Source organism: Strongylocentrotus purpuratus, unplaced genomic scaffold, assembly GCF_000002235.5.
Source record: "Strongylocentrotus purpuratus isolate Spur 01 unplaced genomic scaffold, Spur_5.0 spur5_scaffold_6, whole genome shotgun sequence".
In the NCBI taxonomy this organism is placed as follows: domain Eukaryota; kingdom Metazoa; phylum Echinodermata; class Echinoidea; order Camarodonta; family Strongylocentrotidae; genus Strongylocentrotus; species Strongylocentrotus purpuratus.
In genome coordinates, this window is record NW_022145612.1 from 34,391,730 (window position 1) to 34,408,299 (window position 16,570).

The 16,570-nt window shown below is 37.6% G+C and overlaps 1 protein-coding gene across 1 annotated transcript in view; it reads right to left on the bottom strand.

The window, feature by feature from the left end:
- Positions 1–16,570, bottom strand: part of LOC100891046 (proline-rich receptor-like protein kinase PERK8) — a 42,529-nt gene that overhangs the window by 11,604 nt on the left and 14,355 nt on the right. The window contains exons 4-5 of the mRNA XM_030972755.1: positions 10,432–10,764; positions 9,662–9,882 (exon numbers count right to left, since the gene is read on the bottom strand). Coding sequence (XP_030828615.1) covers positions 9,662–9,882; positions 10,432–10,764 — 554 coding nt within the window. The remainder of the gene's footprint in view (positions 1–9,661; positions 9,883–10,431; positions 10,765–16,570) is intronic.

Here is a 16,570-nt window from a genome sequence, read left to right on the forward strand (position 1 = left end):
GGTCTTGTAACTTCTCCGGAACAACCAGTTGTAATCTTGTTGTGAGTTTTGAATTAGTGTCATGGCGTTTGTACAACAACCCATCAACAATTTGCAGCTGTTGCCAGGACAACCATAGGTTTCGAACAGTAGGACTCTTATCCTGCACAAGATTGCATGCTGGTCTGTCAGGTGACTTGGTGAGCCAATCGAGCACGATCGCGACATTGGGGTCGTTCTTTTGCATAGTTATCAATTCTTCGCGACTAAGATTTCCAATGATGACTCCCTGGAGCTCGGGTCTTCCCCCACTTACAGAGTCTGACTGGCCACCGTTGTTAACATGATTACCTCGCTTATCAGTCTTCTGCGACGTCGAAGCACGATTTACTCTAGCTAATCTACTTGGGATAGACCATAATCCTCCTCCAAACGACAATACTGCTCCATTCATAACATATCCTCCATGCACAATATCTTGCCAAAATACTGCTAAAATACCGAGGATACACACTATCATAATTCCCCATAGCGTTCTACACCTTGTTATACTGCTGATCAAACTCATAAAGAAAGCGACGACGAACACAATCATGACGTATAGTCCCTTCTTTACTTCAGGTCCCCCTCCTCGATGAGAACTTATTGACGTAGTTTGACAGCTTGCGTCAGCTTGGATGTGTGAGGCCGGTTTCTGTGTTGGCCGGATACTCCTCGCGGAAAGTGGGATGATGTCGTCTTCCTCGAAGAAGTCAGACCATTCACGATGTCGCCTCTCACAGGTCTTACATCCTCCACATGATAGTTGTTCGAGGATCGATGATTTGTCATAGCAGTCACATGTATCGGGATCACATGCGATTCTAGATAACGCGTCAGCATTGCCGTGCTTTCTACCTTCCCGGTGTTCGATCACGAAGTCGAATTGGGATAATCTCTCAATCCATCTAGCCATTTGATCAGTTGGTTCACGAAATGACATTATCCATCTAAGAGATGAGTGATCAGTCCGGATCAAGAATTTTCTGCCAAACAGAAAATGACGGAAGTGGCAAACGAATGAGACAACTGCTAATAGTTCTCGACGTGTAGTGCAGTAACGACGTTGTGTCTTAGTAAGAGATCGACTAGCGAATGCGACTGGTCTCTCCAATTCGCACTGGGCTGACTCATCCCACTGTAGTTGGGACAAAACAGCACCGACGCCTGTGGCTGACGCATCAGTATCTAATATGAACATACCCTCATCATTTGGATATGCCATGCAATTATCACTCGTGATCGCTAGTTTCAGCTCATCGAAGGCAGATTGACATTCACTGTCCCACTCAAATGTGCGAGATTTTTCCATGAGGCGAGTCAAGGGTGAAGCGATAGATGAGAATCCACGGATAAATCTCCTGTAGTAAGAGCAAAGACCGATAAAAGATCTAACATCGCTTACCGTCTTGGGTGTAGGCCATTGGTGAATCCTATCTATCTTGTCGGGGTCGGGCTTGATGCCTTTTGCGCTTACTACATGCCCAAGATAGCATACCTCCGACTTCACTAGGTTGCATTTGCTGGGTTTTAGTTTTAGCCCTGCTTGGCCAAGACGATCGAGTACCTCATCGAGCCTCTCGAGATGCTCTTCAAAGGTGGAACCGAGAACGATGATATCGTCGAGATAAAGGATTAAGGTTTTCCATTGCAAACCTTTCATGAGAAGCTCCATACCCCGCTCAAACGTGCTCGGGGCATTGCATAATCCAAACGGCATCGTGATGTACTCGTAATGTCCGCTTCTAGTGCTAAATGCCGTCTTCTGCTGGTCCTCCTCCTTTAGTTCTATTTGCCAGTATCCGGATTGTAAGTCTAAAGTGCTAAAGATTTTAGCACCTCCTATGCAGTCAAGACAGTCCTCTATACGAGGAAGTGGATAAGCATCTTTCGTCGTCACTTCATTTAATTTGCGATAATCCACGCATGGCCTTGTTGATCCATCTCGTTTCCTTACATACACCAGCGGGCTCGACCAGGCGCTCGTGGATTCGCGGATAACCCCTGATCGCAACTGTGTCTGAATTATCTCCTCCTCTTCGTCCACAAAAGCTCGAGGCGGGCGTCTTGGCCTCTGCTTAATGGGTGAGGCAGTACCTGTGTCGATTGCATGCTGAACCAATGATGTTCGTCCTAAGTCATTTGGAGAAACTGCAAATGTCGATTTATGCTTATCGAGTAGCTCAGCTAATTTGTCCCTCTCATGTGTCGATGACAACTCTCCGCAGCTGCGATTATACAACGACTTTAAGTCTTCAGACCAGTCCTCAAACCTAAGATTTCCTGATGCAGAGCTACTTTTTACAACATTAATATTTCGAGGAAGAGGCTTAGCTCCGTTATTGCCTTCATGGTACACTTTGTCTATAAGCTGTAGGTTTGCGAGTTTGGTTCCGGCATGCACATGAATATCCACCCCAAGTGTGTTGGCTACCTGTACAGGCAAATCGATATCATTCCTATTGATATCGACCACGCAGCTGGCTACATGAATTGGTTGTAATGTTTCTCCGCTATTCATGGGTTCAATCAATCCGTATGGAAGATCGCCTTTTAGTTTAGTGACATTGGCACTGCCGGCGATGATGAATTCAGAGTTAGCAGGGATAATGACGTCATGCTTGACTATCACATTACAGCTCGAGTCAGAAATAATTTCGCATTGAAACAAGCGATCATTCAAACGAAGCCCACGTCTAGGTTCAAGAATAAAGTTAAAGTGGTGCATGAAGTCAAATCCGAGAAGGCCCTCGTCACTTATATCAGCCACGAAGACATTCCACTTGAATGTCATGTCCTCAAGTGTGATGTCGAGATCAATCGTCCCATAGATATGTAGTATTTCATCATTTGCTGCTTGAAGTTGGATATCCTCTGTCGGCTCTTTAAGATGTTTACGCAAATCTATGTCTATACCTTCGTAAACTTTAGAGGAAATAACAGTCACTGCTGCGCCCGAGTCGACCAAAAATTTAGCGTTTGCACCATGAACATTTGCTCCAATAAAAGCCGAAAGCCCTGTACTTTTGACGAGTTTAATTATTCTCGATGCATTACTCACTGTAGTTTTAAGGGCCGAAACCTGGTCGATTGGATCGGCCCCAGCTAGTTTCCCGCCTCGACATTATTTACGGATGGTAAGGGGTTGGCTTGCCGTTGATGCATAGGCTGGGGATGTTGTACATGTTGTTGATGCTGTGGTGGTGGTGGTGCCTGTGGTACCCACATTTGCTGCTGTGTCTTTGGCTGGGGCTGTGGCGGCACAAACTGTGGAGGTGCCCAGGCTTGTGGGACGAATGGTTGTTGTTGTTGATAGCGGCGGTTGTCATAACGAGGATTAGGGCAGTTCCTAGCTAAATGCCCCTCCCTATCACACTCGTAACATCTGTTGTGCATGGGTCTACCACCTCGAGGTTGACGTCCTCTGTCATCATTCCCTCGCCTACCTTGCCGTCCATCTCCCGTTGTATTGGCATCTCTCAAATTTCTTTCAGCCTGATCCTTTAAGAGGGATGAGAGTGTGTTCAGTCTTTCGTCAATGGACATAACGCGACGTTCAAAATCAGCAAGCCGGCCTTCGGTAACGCTAACCGATTGCGAGGATGACAGGGCCCTAATCGGCCGGTAGGCATTGGGGCTACTCTCCTCTCGCAGATTGAAATACCGCTCGGCTATCTCACGGGCCTCTTGCAGGGATTTAGGTTCGTGCATTCCCACTGTTAATGTCATGTTTTGGTCTCCGATTCCTCGTAGAAAATGTCTTGTGCTGATGGGGTAGCTGAATAGCAGCCCTTGGTTGAGCGGGGCTGCGAATTTGAACCTCCTCTTCCAAAGGTTGTGCATCTGTCTCGCTAGAGTGTTGAATTTGAAGTCGTGCTTCATCAAGCTCCAATTGGAGCTCCCTGATCTCCTGTTCTAAATCTGTTTTTTCTACGCCTCCTTGCCATTTCGATTAGCGTGTTGAAGTCCAAAATCCCACCGCTGCCACCAGTGTAACGAAATTTGATTACAAGTGTTTAATTCAGACTGCTCTAGTTCAGTTCTCGCTCAATATCTCTCTCACTCGAGCTCATGCGTGTATGCAATATAAATTCAACAGAAGAAATGGAGTATTCGTGAGTTTCAGTTCCATTCGATGTTTATTACTTCAAATAATGACAACTTGGTATACAGTCAGGTGCAGTGAATTACGAAAAAACGGCAGAAAGGAGTACGAGGAGAAGTCTCAAGAAGTCAGTCCGAAGTCTCTCTAAGCTAGAAGTCTGAAGTCCGAACTCTCGAGATTTTAGAATCCCTGGCTTTATATAGGGAGCTGTTTTGTAGCAGCAAGGACACAACCCGACCTCGAGCTAAAGGGCAGAGTCTGTCCTCAAACTGAGGACAAAGTCTGGCCTCCGCTCGGGGTCAGTCGGAGGCCGCACGCGACTGAGTATCTGTCCTTGCCGTTACGTAAGACGAGGACAGATTCTCTAGACGAGCGTGGCCCTGGGCTTACGCAATCGAACTGCAAGAATTACTCGAGGACGAAAAACAACGTCGTAAATCTACCGAAGGACAAGTTTGACTTGCACAGCAAGCAATAATATTATAGCAAAATAATAATGGACTATGCACATGATACAGACATATATCTAAATTCGTAACACTATTTCAGCCGTCTCTGAACCGATTTTGATCCCAAAAAAAGATGAATTTGTCATTTAAGTTTTATGTTTTTTTCAAATTTGACACTCAGTTTTTTATTATTTCACCAAAAAAATATTTTGTGTAGCGACCTCTGCAACAGAACTCAACTATCCCTTTAAAAAAGCTTTGCATAATAATCTACTTCTTAATGCTTGAGTGTCTTATCATGGTAGCTTGGCTAAAGCTGGGGTAAGAATATAATTGCAGGGTCCTCAGGGTGAACAGCAGCACTCAAAATACACCGGGGCGATGGGCGATTCGCCCCCGTGAGCTACACAATCAACTCCGTCAGAGTGCTCACGGGGGCGATTACAAAATATAAAATCGCCCCCGTGGAATTATAAAGTAAACATTATCTTTTCCGTTATAACTTTCACACAATATTGAGTTTCAACTTTCAAACCTTAAACCAATGAAATGGAACTATGGAAGTTATATTTTAATAGCATGCATGATTTTTTCGCTCGAATTTTCTGTGTCTAGAGGCTGCCATATTGTAAAGAAATAAACGCTTTTTCGCTGCAAGATTGCGCTATATCTCCACATCTCTATATGGGTATTACAGAGGCAAACAACTGAAGCTCGCAGTGCACTGCGGCCGTCAGCACTAGCTGCGCCGGTAGTATACTGGGAGCGTACTATATTCAATTCAATACTTAGGTACAAAATTTAAGCTTTTTACTTGTATTTGGCTTAGATAAAAATTCAGGTATTCAATTCAAACTTTTGGCCAAGGAATTTACCCTGAGTTTAAGACAGCTCCCTACAAGACTTAGGTCAATTTTTTGGAGGCCTTAATGATTGGCAGGCATATTATGGTTTTCTTACTTACGCAGTACAGCATCAGCGCGCATTACTTTTGACTGACCGTGTGATGTCACAATGCCTATCAGTTAGTATTTAACTTAGATTTTGTCTTACCGTAAGTAATGTCTAAAATGTGATTTGAATACGAGATAAGTTTTTTACTTATGCTAAGTATTGAACTGAGTACCGGCCCTGGTGTGCACACTGACCCATATCTGCTGGAGCTAGAGGCGATCGCGCAAGGACCGTAATGTGGAGAAGTTTTTCGTTGTGAAAATCGTGATTCCAGCAAATAATGAACCGAAATGAGAAATTTTGTACAGAGGGAGGAGATCTGACCATTAGCTGCATGTTATAACTTGTAAAGTTGTAATGGGGAAATAATGCCGAATATTAATGATAATGATGAAATAGCATCTAATTCAATGGAAATTTGTATTAAAAAAAGAGCCCCCGTCAGTACTAAAAGAGCCCCCGTGAGAAGGCTCACGGAGGCTCTTTTATTTTTGGAAGAGCCCCCGTGGACAAAAAATTAATTTGAGCCCTGGTGAACAGCATTAAAAACATGAATGCACCTCTACTTATTAATATTCCAGCCTAAGATTTTCAGAAAATCTCTATATTGACCCAAAAATGATAATAACCATCCATTTTTCACACGCTCCACCCCTCGAAAAAGGGTAAATGCGGTCACGTGGCTTGATGACGCACTTGACGTTATTGCAGGAATGTCCTTGTATATATCCTACAACTAAGGATCTTACAATCTCATTGTAATTCATAATTAGGAATGTTGAAATGGCCAGTAACGTTCTGGGATTATGAAGTGCATATTATTTTTCTGTGAATGTCTCTTTTTCTTCAATTAATATCATAGTTTGCTTTTTTAAAGACATTTAAATGCCTAAATCAACCTCCTTTTCACCGAGAAGTCGCCAAGCAGACGATTTTTGCTTAGACTCATACCACAGACCTTTCATTATTTTGCGTGTGCGTTCTCGTCAGCCTGACATCAGTTTCCTTAAGAACACAACCTATCAAACAAGTGGGCAAAGAGTCCATGATGTTTATTCTTATCATTATTTTTTGGCATTCGTGCCTTACGCTTGTGGCTTAGTTTCGTTTTGTCAATTCTAAGACTGGAATTTGCCGATACTATCCAGCCACCAGGAAAGGAGGAGACTGTGAGGACTGCAGGATTTTTTTTTTTTTTTAAATCGGCAAAAAAAAAAAAAAAATCAAAATCGGTCAAGAAATGAGGGAGAAGAAGCAATTTTTGTTATTTTGGAATAAATTTGCATAAATTACCATAATTAATTAATGGAGAACAATTTCAAAATTCTGTGTAGAAGTTTAGTGTACCAAAGTTTAGCTCTACGATATAAAGCAAACCAAATCAAAATCGGTCGAAATATGAAGGAGAAGAAGCATTTTTTTGTGATTTTTAAATTATTTTTGGAATAAGTTTGCATAAATTACCATAATTAATCAATGGAGCAAAATCTCAAAATTCTGTGTAAAAGTTTAGTGTTCTAAATTTAGCTCTACCAGATAAGGCAAACCAAATCAAAATTGGTCAAGAAATGAGGGAGAAGAAGCAATTTTTGTTATAAATTTGCATAAATTACCATAATTAATTAATTAATGGAGAACAATTTCAAATTCAGTGTAGAAGTTTAGTGTTCCAAAGTTAGCTCTATGAGATAAAGCAAACCAAATCAAAATCGGTCTAGAAATGAAGGAGAAGAAGCATTTTTTGTGATTTTTAAATTATTTTTGGAATAAATTTGCATAAATTACCATAATCAATCAATGGAGCAAAATCTCAAAATTCTGTGTAGAAGTTTAGTGTTCCAAAGTTAGCTCTACCAGATAAAGCAAACCAAATCAAAATCGGTCGAGAAATGAAGGAGAAGAAGCATTATTTGTGATTTCGAATAAATTAGCATAGATAATGAATTTCATGATTCTGTGTAGAAGTTTTAAATCCCCCTCCTAGCCCTATAATATGAAACAATCAGAATCAAAATCGGTTGAAAAATAACGAAGAAGCATTTTGAAAACTGTGGACGGACGGACGGACCACTCAAACTACTAACTTTTAGTTAAAGTACTAGAGTTAGGCCTCAAGAGTTTCAGTTTAGACCGCTCGTTGTCACAATACAAGAGCATACCGACAATGGGATGCATGAAGTTAGCGACCGTAATGATCATCATCAATTCATAATGTTAATTACTTGCATGAATTTAATGAGGATCTGAGATTACAGTCGCTTACTTCACGCACGCGCATGCACCTGCACCCAATCGTCGGTGTGCAATTGTGCAGCGATTTGCCGTGAAACCTGAGAGAAAGTGCATGTATACTAAATTACTAATGTCTTCGTTTTTAGGGAAATACTCCCCAAAATATAAGAAACTTGACATGAAACAGGTAAGAAAGATACAACTTTTAAATCATGACCATTATTTGAACAATTGTTGAAGATTTAGTTGATTTTTGGTATGTCATAGAACTTATAATAGGGTATCTCTTTTTTTCTGAGCAGTGTGAGTCATCATTTTTTAAGCTAGATTCCAGAATTATTGATGATTTCTTAGAAAAATCATTGTCATATTTGGGATCTCCATCAAGAATTGTTCTACATGTCTTTTTTTCAAGTTTATTCAAGTTATTCTGAAAGGTTTATGGTATTCTTGCCCATAAATCACCAGTTAAGAGAGGTATACAGCAAGATATTCTTAGCATAATGCAGTTTCTCAGCACAACATGGGCATCGCAATTTTCTTTATAAAGTGATGTACTATGCGAAGTCACTTATCAAGTAAATATATTCAAAGGTATGGATGCTTTCTTCCAAGTGTGAGAAGTGATGAAGTATTTCATTCACCTGCTATTATCTTTTGTACTACAATTATCAGAACATAAATTGCATAAATGATCTTCTGGGGTGCAGGTTTCATATGAATAAATATGGTTGGTAAACTGCTACATTTCAGTGTTTTAAATAAATGAGTTACAACTGTTCTCCTGTTATATATATATATTCGCTAAATCATAACTTTTACATTTTCAGCTACGATTTTCTCTCCTTGAAAAGTAAAGGTTTTGTCAATGACTCGAATAGTCTTTCTAACTAGAGCTTGGTGCATGCTACATGTACAAGTTTGCCTGGTACGTCACATTATCAACAAAATGGCTTGCTTATGTCATGCTGATAGACATTAAAACATGCCAAGAATGTTTTCTTTTATTTAGCTGATCTACACTTTTGTAAGGAATAATGTATATATCGATAGGCAGGAATAAATTTTATTTTATTTATTTATTTATTATTATTATTATTATTTTTTTTTTTTTTGGGGGGGGGATAAGATTTCCTTTAATACTGATGAGACTATCAAGGTTAAACAACATATATTACTATCATTATCATTATTATTATTATATTACTCAATTGTTAGATACCTAAACTCAAATACATATTTAAAGCTACCCCGTAAAGGTAGTGTATCCCTTTTGCAGCCAACATCAAATTCTGTAGAACTTTGCAGGTATTGTGAATATATCATGGATGACCTATCTGTGAAATTTAAACATTAGCAGTGTCCTATTATTCAAATTATGCAAGAAACCCTATTTACTGTCTAGACTTCCTGTTACACACTATTTAGTGACTGACTGACTTCTTTTTCTTCCTTTGGTAATAACATGCATAAAATGAGCTGTAAAGGGTACATGAGCATGTACATCAAAAACCCACTTCTCATATTGGCCGAAATGAAACCGATTGAATCTTTGCGCAGCTCAAAACGTACGACCATTGGGTACAAGTATCTGAAAATCAGACTTTTTAATTAAACAACTGCGATCGCTGAACTTGATTTGACAACTAACAGTAATTATTTTCCCACAAAAAGACATTTTAAAGCCCTTTTGTATTGAGGGAAGTTTTAAATTAGTATTATCTTACTAATAACATTGGAAATTAACCTTTTCATTGTGTTGGCTTGCAAATGGGACATCGTACCTTTAAGAAATTAAAGAAATTAAAATGTGGCACAGGGATATATTTTGTGCAGCACAATAATGTAATTCTACATGTACTTAGTAATTTCTAAACTAATTTTTCCATAAAGCTAACCCTACCTCTCCAGGGCTCTCAGTTCCATCCTGGCCACTTTGAGTCACATTGATTGGTTGAGTTGCATTGCTATCCAACATCTGACTGGCTGTCAGTGAAACTGGACTGGTCCATTTTGGAGCTGGGGTGGTATCAGCTATCTCAGCTTTAGCTGTGGGTTTAGTTGTAGCTTTTGTTGATGATTTTGCTGTTGTTTGGACTGTAGGTGGCTTTGGGGTTGGAATATCTAGAAGTTAAAATAGAGGGAGACTTACTTTTAGAATCTGAGTGATATTACATGCATTTATAGAGATCAAGATAAGCATGGACATTTTTAATAAGGTGCATGGTACAATAGTTTGAATACATCTCATAGGTTGTTACCAACATAAAAATAAGACATTTACTTGTGAGAAATCATTGTTAGTTTCAACTTAGTGTAGAGTCTGTTGGACGAAATTGATTTTTGAGATTCTGAGGACAATTTTTGAGACTGAAAATAAATTGTAAGCATGGGTAACATGATTTAATCCCAATGCTGACTAGATAATAACACTGTACCGAACTCGACCCCCCCCCCCCCCTTAAAAAAAAATATAAAAAAATAAATAAATCACTCAACTCTCTTTTACATAGGCCTGCTGCTTTTTCATGAATGCATTGATCAAATCATTGTGCATATGTTACCGGGAATCAAAACTTCACAGGAGCACAGGTCCATTGTAACTATGATACATGTACTTGTACACAATGTAAATTGCATGTTCATCAAGAAAGATAAGATTTACATGTATACCTGTAGCTGCCACAGTAGTTGGTGATGGTTTTACATTTGTGGTTGCTGGATTAGATGATGGTGATGTAAGTGATGAGTTGATAACAGCATTCAGATTGTTAAGGGCTTCCACTGAGTTGTTAGCTGAGATTACATCAGATGATGATGTTGCCGCATTGGAAGATGCATCAGAGGAAGAGTGAGGGGGAGAGGTAGGGGGAGAGGTAGGGGGAGAGATAGGAGCGAGAGGAGGGGCAGATGTGTTGACAGATATAGAGGGAGTATCAGGTGATGAAGGAGGAGGAGGAGGAATGGAAGGGGTGGTGGAAGGCGCAGGAGATGTTGGTGGGGGTGCTGTGTTAGAAGATGATGGAGCAGAAGAAGAAGAAAGAGAAGATGAAATGGTTTCTTCCTGGTTACTGAAAGGAAAGGAAGACGTAAATGTGGTCTTTGAAATGGAATGACTTTGTAGTGTGGAGCTGCGAGATGACATGAATGATGATAAAGATGGGGAGATTGATGCTGGCATCAGTGATAAAGATGTTGATGAGGAGGATGGAGATGATAATGATTGTGAAGCTGATCTTGAAGAGGATGATCTTGAAGAGGATGATGGTGATGATGATGGTCGTGATGATGATGGTGTTGATACTGATGATACATGTGATGATTGTTGTGGAACAGAAATTGATGAAGATGATGCAATATTCCTAAAAGAAGAACTAGGAGCTACAGGAGAAATACTAACAGAAGAATCAGACATGCTTGATGAGGAGACAGGTCGGATGTGAGAACGTATCTTATATCTACTCAGATTCTCTTGTAATAAATCAGGGTACAGAGATCTACGAACTCGATGATTAGCATCTACTTTAGAGTACAACAAATGATCTAATAATCTAGGTTTCTGATCTGTTACTATAACGAAAAATGGAATATAAGTTTGAAGACCCCAAAAATGGGGAGAGGGGGAAAAACAAATTTGAATATTAATCAAGGTGTGGATAAGTGATAATTCTTTTAAAGTGATACATACCGGTAGCTGCTTCATAAAAATTATTAAAAGAAACTCAACATTTTCCTACATTTTCTTATTTATATAAACAACAAATTCCTATATTTTCCCCATATACACTGTGCGTAACAGTATTAAGCAATCAGTTGAACTTGAAAGAGATGAAATGTAAAATGTAGTTAGTAACGAGAAGCAGCATGATTATATCGAGTATAAATAATTTTAAAATGTGATTAGTAAGTACAGTTAAGGTTAATTTAGATGCAAACAGATCACATTTTTTTTCAGAAGATTAAAAGTACATGTATGCATAATGAAATCAGCCATGAAGTTAATAACAATATCATATTACAATATTGATGATTTTTATTCTAAATGCTGATACAACTTGATAGCACAATACAATTATATATTAAATATAAATCAAGTGCACTGTAAAACTATTCATGAAATTTGATCAAATGACAGACCACTTTTATGAAACAGCACAGTTCCTCAAAACGCAGATTAACCCTTTATTTTATAGCAAGGACTTTCTTAACCGGTTGAATACCAAGCACAAAATAATTCAAGATACACTAGTTACATCTTAATCAATGAGCTTGATATACAAGTAAAAACAGCTTACTTTTTTTAAGGATAACGTATATGTTTGCATTACAAATTTAGCCATGATGCTAATGAATTCAATATTATGTTAAAAGTACGGATGAAATCTTCAATGTTAATTGTGCACAACCTCAATTAACATATGAAAATAGAAAGTGTTGAAAAAGGTAGCATAATGGCTTGATAAATGTACACCTGTTTATATATAAGGGCAGGTCCCAGCTATTGTCCCCTCTGGGGGTCAAATTTCATCTTTATATATATTTAACAAACTATACCTCATTTTAAAGCTGAAACTATGAATTTTATGAATCTGATAAAAAATTTAAAAAATTATCAAAATACGAAGAGTGCCAAGGTCACGAACTTCGGTTTTTATTAATTAGCGTGATGTACGGGACATTACATTTTTATTTTTGTATCTCGTTTGAATTATTTGTTTAAAATTAAATATCTCAGGAATTGTAGACCATCATGCTAGAAAATAGGAAAAAAATATAAAAACTTTCAAAATTAATCAATTATGCAAATGAGGTAGGTTCCAAAGTGTGATGTCCCGTACGTCACAATTTGATCATAATTTGTTTAATTTTAATTATGAAAATAATTTTTTTTTTAAAAGATATACTAGGAAGTTCTTATTTAGATGAATACCTAACAAAAAATAGGTTTAAAAAAAATTACAAAAATTCTGTGTTGATTACATAATCAAATTAAGAAATGTGACGTATGGGACAAGTGTGTGACATACGGGACAACCCTATATAAAACCAATGCAAGATTTGAAAAAGGAAATGACCAAAAGGAGAATATTATACTGTGTTAGGAAACTTGTTGTATATATGAACATTCCTACTGGGTCCCTTCTAGGAATTTACTTGTTTGTACTGAATTTGATGTAATTAGTCTTCAAGCCAGTCCCCTGGTATTATCAACTTTGGTATTTTGCCAGTTGATGTCCCCAACATTGGCAGGATGCTAAATATGTAAATCATAATAGTGTACTAGTTCCTGGAATGAGTCTAATGAAATTATATGGTAGCTTTCTACAACTCATAGATGCTGCAGGTAAGAATCTTAGCACATGTATGCTATCAAGCTCTCCATGTGAGGTTTTTTTGATATTCTATTTAAATGTCATGATGGTAAAGGATTACAGCATACATTGTACATGTTATGGAGCCAGCTTGGGAATTTTGATCTCCTAAAAACTAAATCATAACTTTTAAGGAAGGATAGCCTTTTTGAGTATTTCACACTCCACCCACTTAAGATTTTTATCACTTTTACACCCATGCATTTTTGTTGATTTTGCTTTAATCTTTTGAATTGTGGAAAAGGTCACACAAACCTTTAGGGTTTTAATTTCTTATATCTGGTGGTGTTAATAAGATGTCTTTAATCAATACAAAATACATCCAAGATTTATATTTTTGTATCCATCTTTCACAAACATGTAGGCTACATTAATGTACATCAAAATTCTTGAATATATGACAGCAACATGTATGTTCTAATCTGTGATAAAAGGATTTAAAAAAGACAATATGTTCAGCATTATCTTTGGATTCCTTCAAAATTCTATATTACTATCAAGTAATTCAAACAAGCTATGAAGAAAAGACTTCATATTTTTAATGTATCTTTGTTCACAAACACTTAGAGCATAAGAAATGTTCTTTGACAAAATATGATGTGCCGAGTGTGCCCCTGTGTTTCAAACAAGTTTAAATAAAAGTTTTGAAGTTCAAGTTTATCTTCTTCATTAATTATTATTTAAAGACATTTTGCAATGTTGAATGGAATGGATAAAAGAAATGAGAAAAGAAGCATGACTGCACATGATAGATGGGTAAATGGAATAAAAATGGTAATATAGTGTGTATGAATATATTAATTCAATTTGTTTTCTTTGTTAAAGTAATATTTGTATTGATTTACCCCATAAATTAACACAGAGGATATTAAGTGATGGTCAGAGGATCTAATTGGGTTCTAAAACACTCTAATTGTCACTGATTTAAGTTAAAATTGTTCACATTTTACAAATTTTGACGAAAATTCTTCATTTCAATGCATTTTCCCATAGAGAAAAGTTGTCCCGTACGTCACATGTCCCGTACGTCACATACACACATTTATGTTTTGGTATATTACATAGCAACGAAAGGTCAGAAAAATATGATAATAGTTGTGATTAATGCTTGATCCCATAATGAATTAAGATATCATTACCATAAATCTCATAACTTAATAAATTCAGAGAACTTTTATGATGAACTTATTTTTGAAAAAGTCAGAAATTCTCTGGTCCCGTACGTCACGCAGCACATTAATTACATTAAAAATTAATTTATGAATTGGTCAGAACTAAAACTTTCCACAAATGAACTAGCCCATAATAGCCACAGACTCATACCAAAAGATAGCCATATAAATAATGTCATCCATTGTTATTTCTTGTTAAAAGTCTCTGAATGTCCCGTACGTCACAAAGCAAATAGCTTGGACCTGCCCATAAACCTGTAATCGACTCTGCTGAACTCAAACAACTCTGAATAGCCAGGGCACAAGACATCCTTTGCGCGCAAGACTGTGTGTACATACCGACATAATGCAAGAGGCTGAAACGCGGGCCCCTTCTTAACACGCGCCTGTTGTGTTCATGGCAAAAACATAAACGGCAATACGTTGTTCTGCCATGCTCACTACTCCAATTAATAGTATAGTTTAATTTATGAATAGAGACCCTTCAAGAGTTAGTGTGCACCTTCACTACGCCCGCGTGGGCATGCGCTCGCACAATCACTTCCACAGACAAACGCAAATGTGCTGACGCTAACTTTGTCAAAAATACATGAGTTTGTACACTTAGCCTATTCTGCCATCACGATTTGAGATGCGTCGTTTTGCCGCAGCAACTCTGTCATTAATCAAGACATACGTTGTTCTGCCATAGCAATCGCTTGGTTAGTGCGGCAAAACAATGTATGTTTTAATCCTATTCTAACTGGGCTATTTCAGACCAGGTTTTTACAATTTGACCCCCCCCCCCCTCCCCAAGATCTCGGCCGTTTCACAGCCGATCGCCGCGAAAATATGCATGCATGTCAAGTGAAGTGTATAAAATACTATGGTAATTTCAATTTTTTGAAAAATTCACTCATTTGCATATTTATGGTAATTTGTGCAAACAAGATCATAGAATTCACATTTTTACCCATAAATCATATATTATTCTTATTTTAACGTTATTTTTCACTACATGTATTCATAAGCCATTTGGAAGAATAATACAACAACAAAAAATTGGAAGAGCTAGGTTATTTCATATGTTATCTCTTGTTTTGATAATTTCTTATGTATTTCATTATTTTTTACCTTATGTATTTTATTGTCATACAAACATGACAGAGAGACCTGAATTAACAGTGCTTCAGTACGCTTTTTCGCGTCCCAAGCACAGATGATGCCAAATTAATGATAATAGTAAAATAAAAAAAAATAAAAAAAATGAATATCCATATTCTACACACAAATTCCTTTATTTTAATTTTTGTTGTTTTATTTCATTTTTAACTACAATTTAACTATTTTGACCCCAAAACAAACACCTAAACTTTAAACAAGACCAAATAACCAATTTTTTCTCTCTTTTTTGGAAAAATTATATTTCCATGTTTTGTACACAAATCACAAAAATGCGCGATTTTCGGGGTGACTAGCAAAGACATAATGCTGTGTAGTATTGTCCCAAAACCCAGTTAATCACCCTCATATTTGAGATGCACTTAAAAGCCAAGTTTATATCTTTATAATCCTTCTCAATAGAAAGACCAAGTGCATTCATAATCCCCTTTCCAGGAAAGACCACCTCTGTTATGTTTATAAGCCCCATACATAAAACTATCGAGTAGTCCTTTGTTTTGGCGGCTCTCATTCATGTCTTAGTCCCTTTGACACAATGTAACCTACCCTCATATTACTTGCATTCTTCTGGATAAATATTACATGTTCTGGCTTTCTGAGAGGAGTTGAGTTTTGATCAAGACCCTCTTTCTAGCTGGCTCGCTCTTCATCTTGTGTTTTACATTATGTGGAAGTTTGTATGATGTGGCCGATTTGAGTCTCCAAAGTTTGGAGATAATAAATACTCTTGATATGACTCAGGAATTACAAGTCTCTCCTTGCTTCTTCATATTTATGTACCTCTCCAATATTCCAATAATTTAGTAGACCGATCCCAACACGACAATAAGGTCACGTGACTTTTCGAAAAATTGTTTCAAAAGATGCGTAAGACTCAAGAAAAAAGTCATGAAAGGAAAACTTTATATCTGCAGCGGTTCCGGAGTAGTCGCGAAATTAGTACATTCATGTAAATTATTCAAATATGGTGGCCTTTTGTAACATTATTTTTATTGTACATAACAATGACCTTTCAGTCAGAATACAAAATATTTAACAAAACTACAAATAGAACTGTACTTCTGTAAAGTTTAAACCTGAATTACGGGACAAGACGCTACGTGTAGC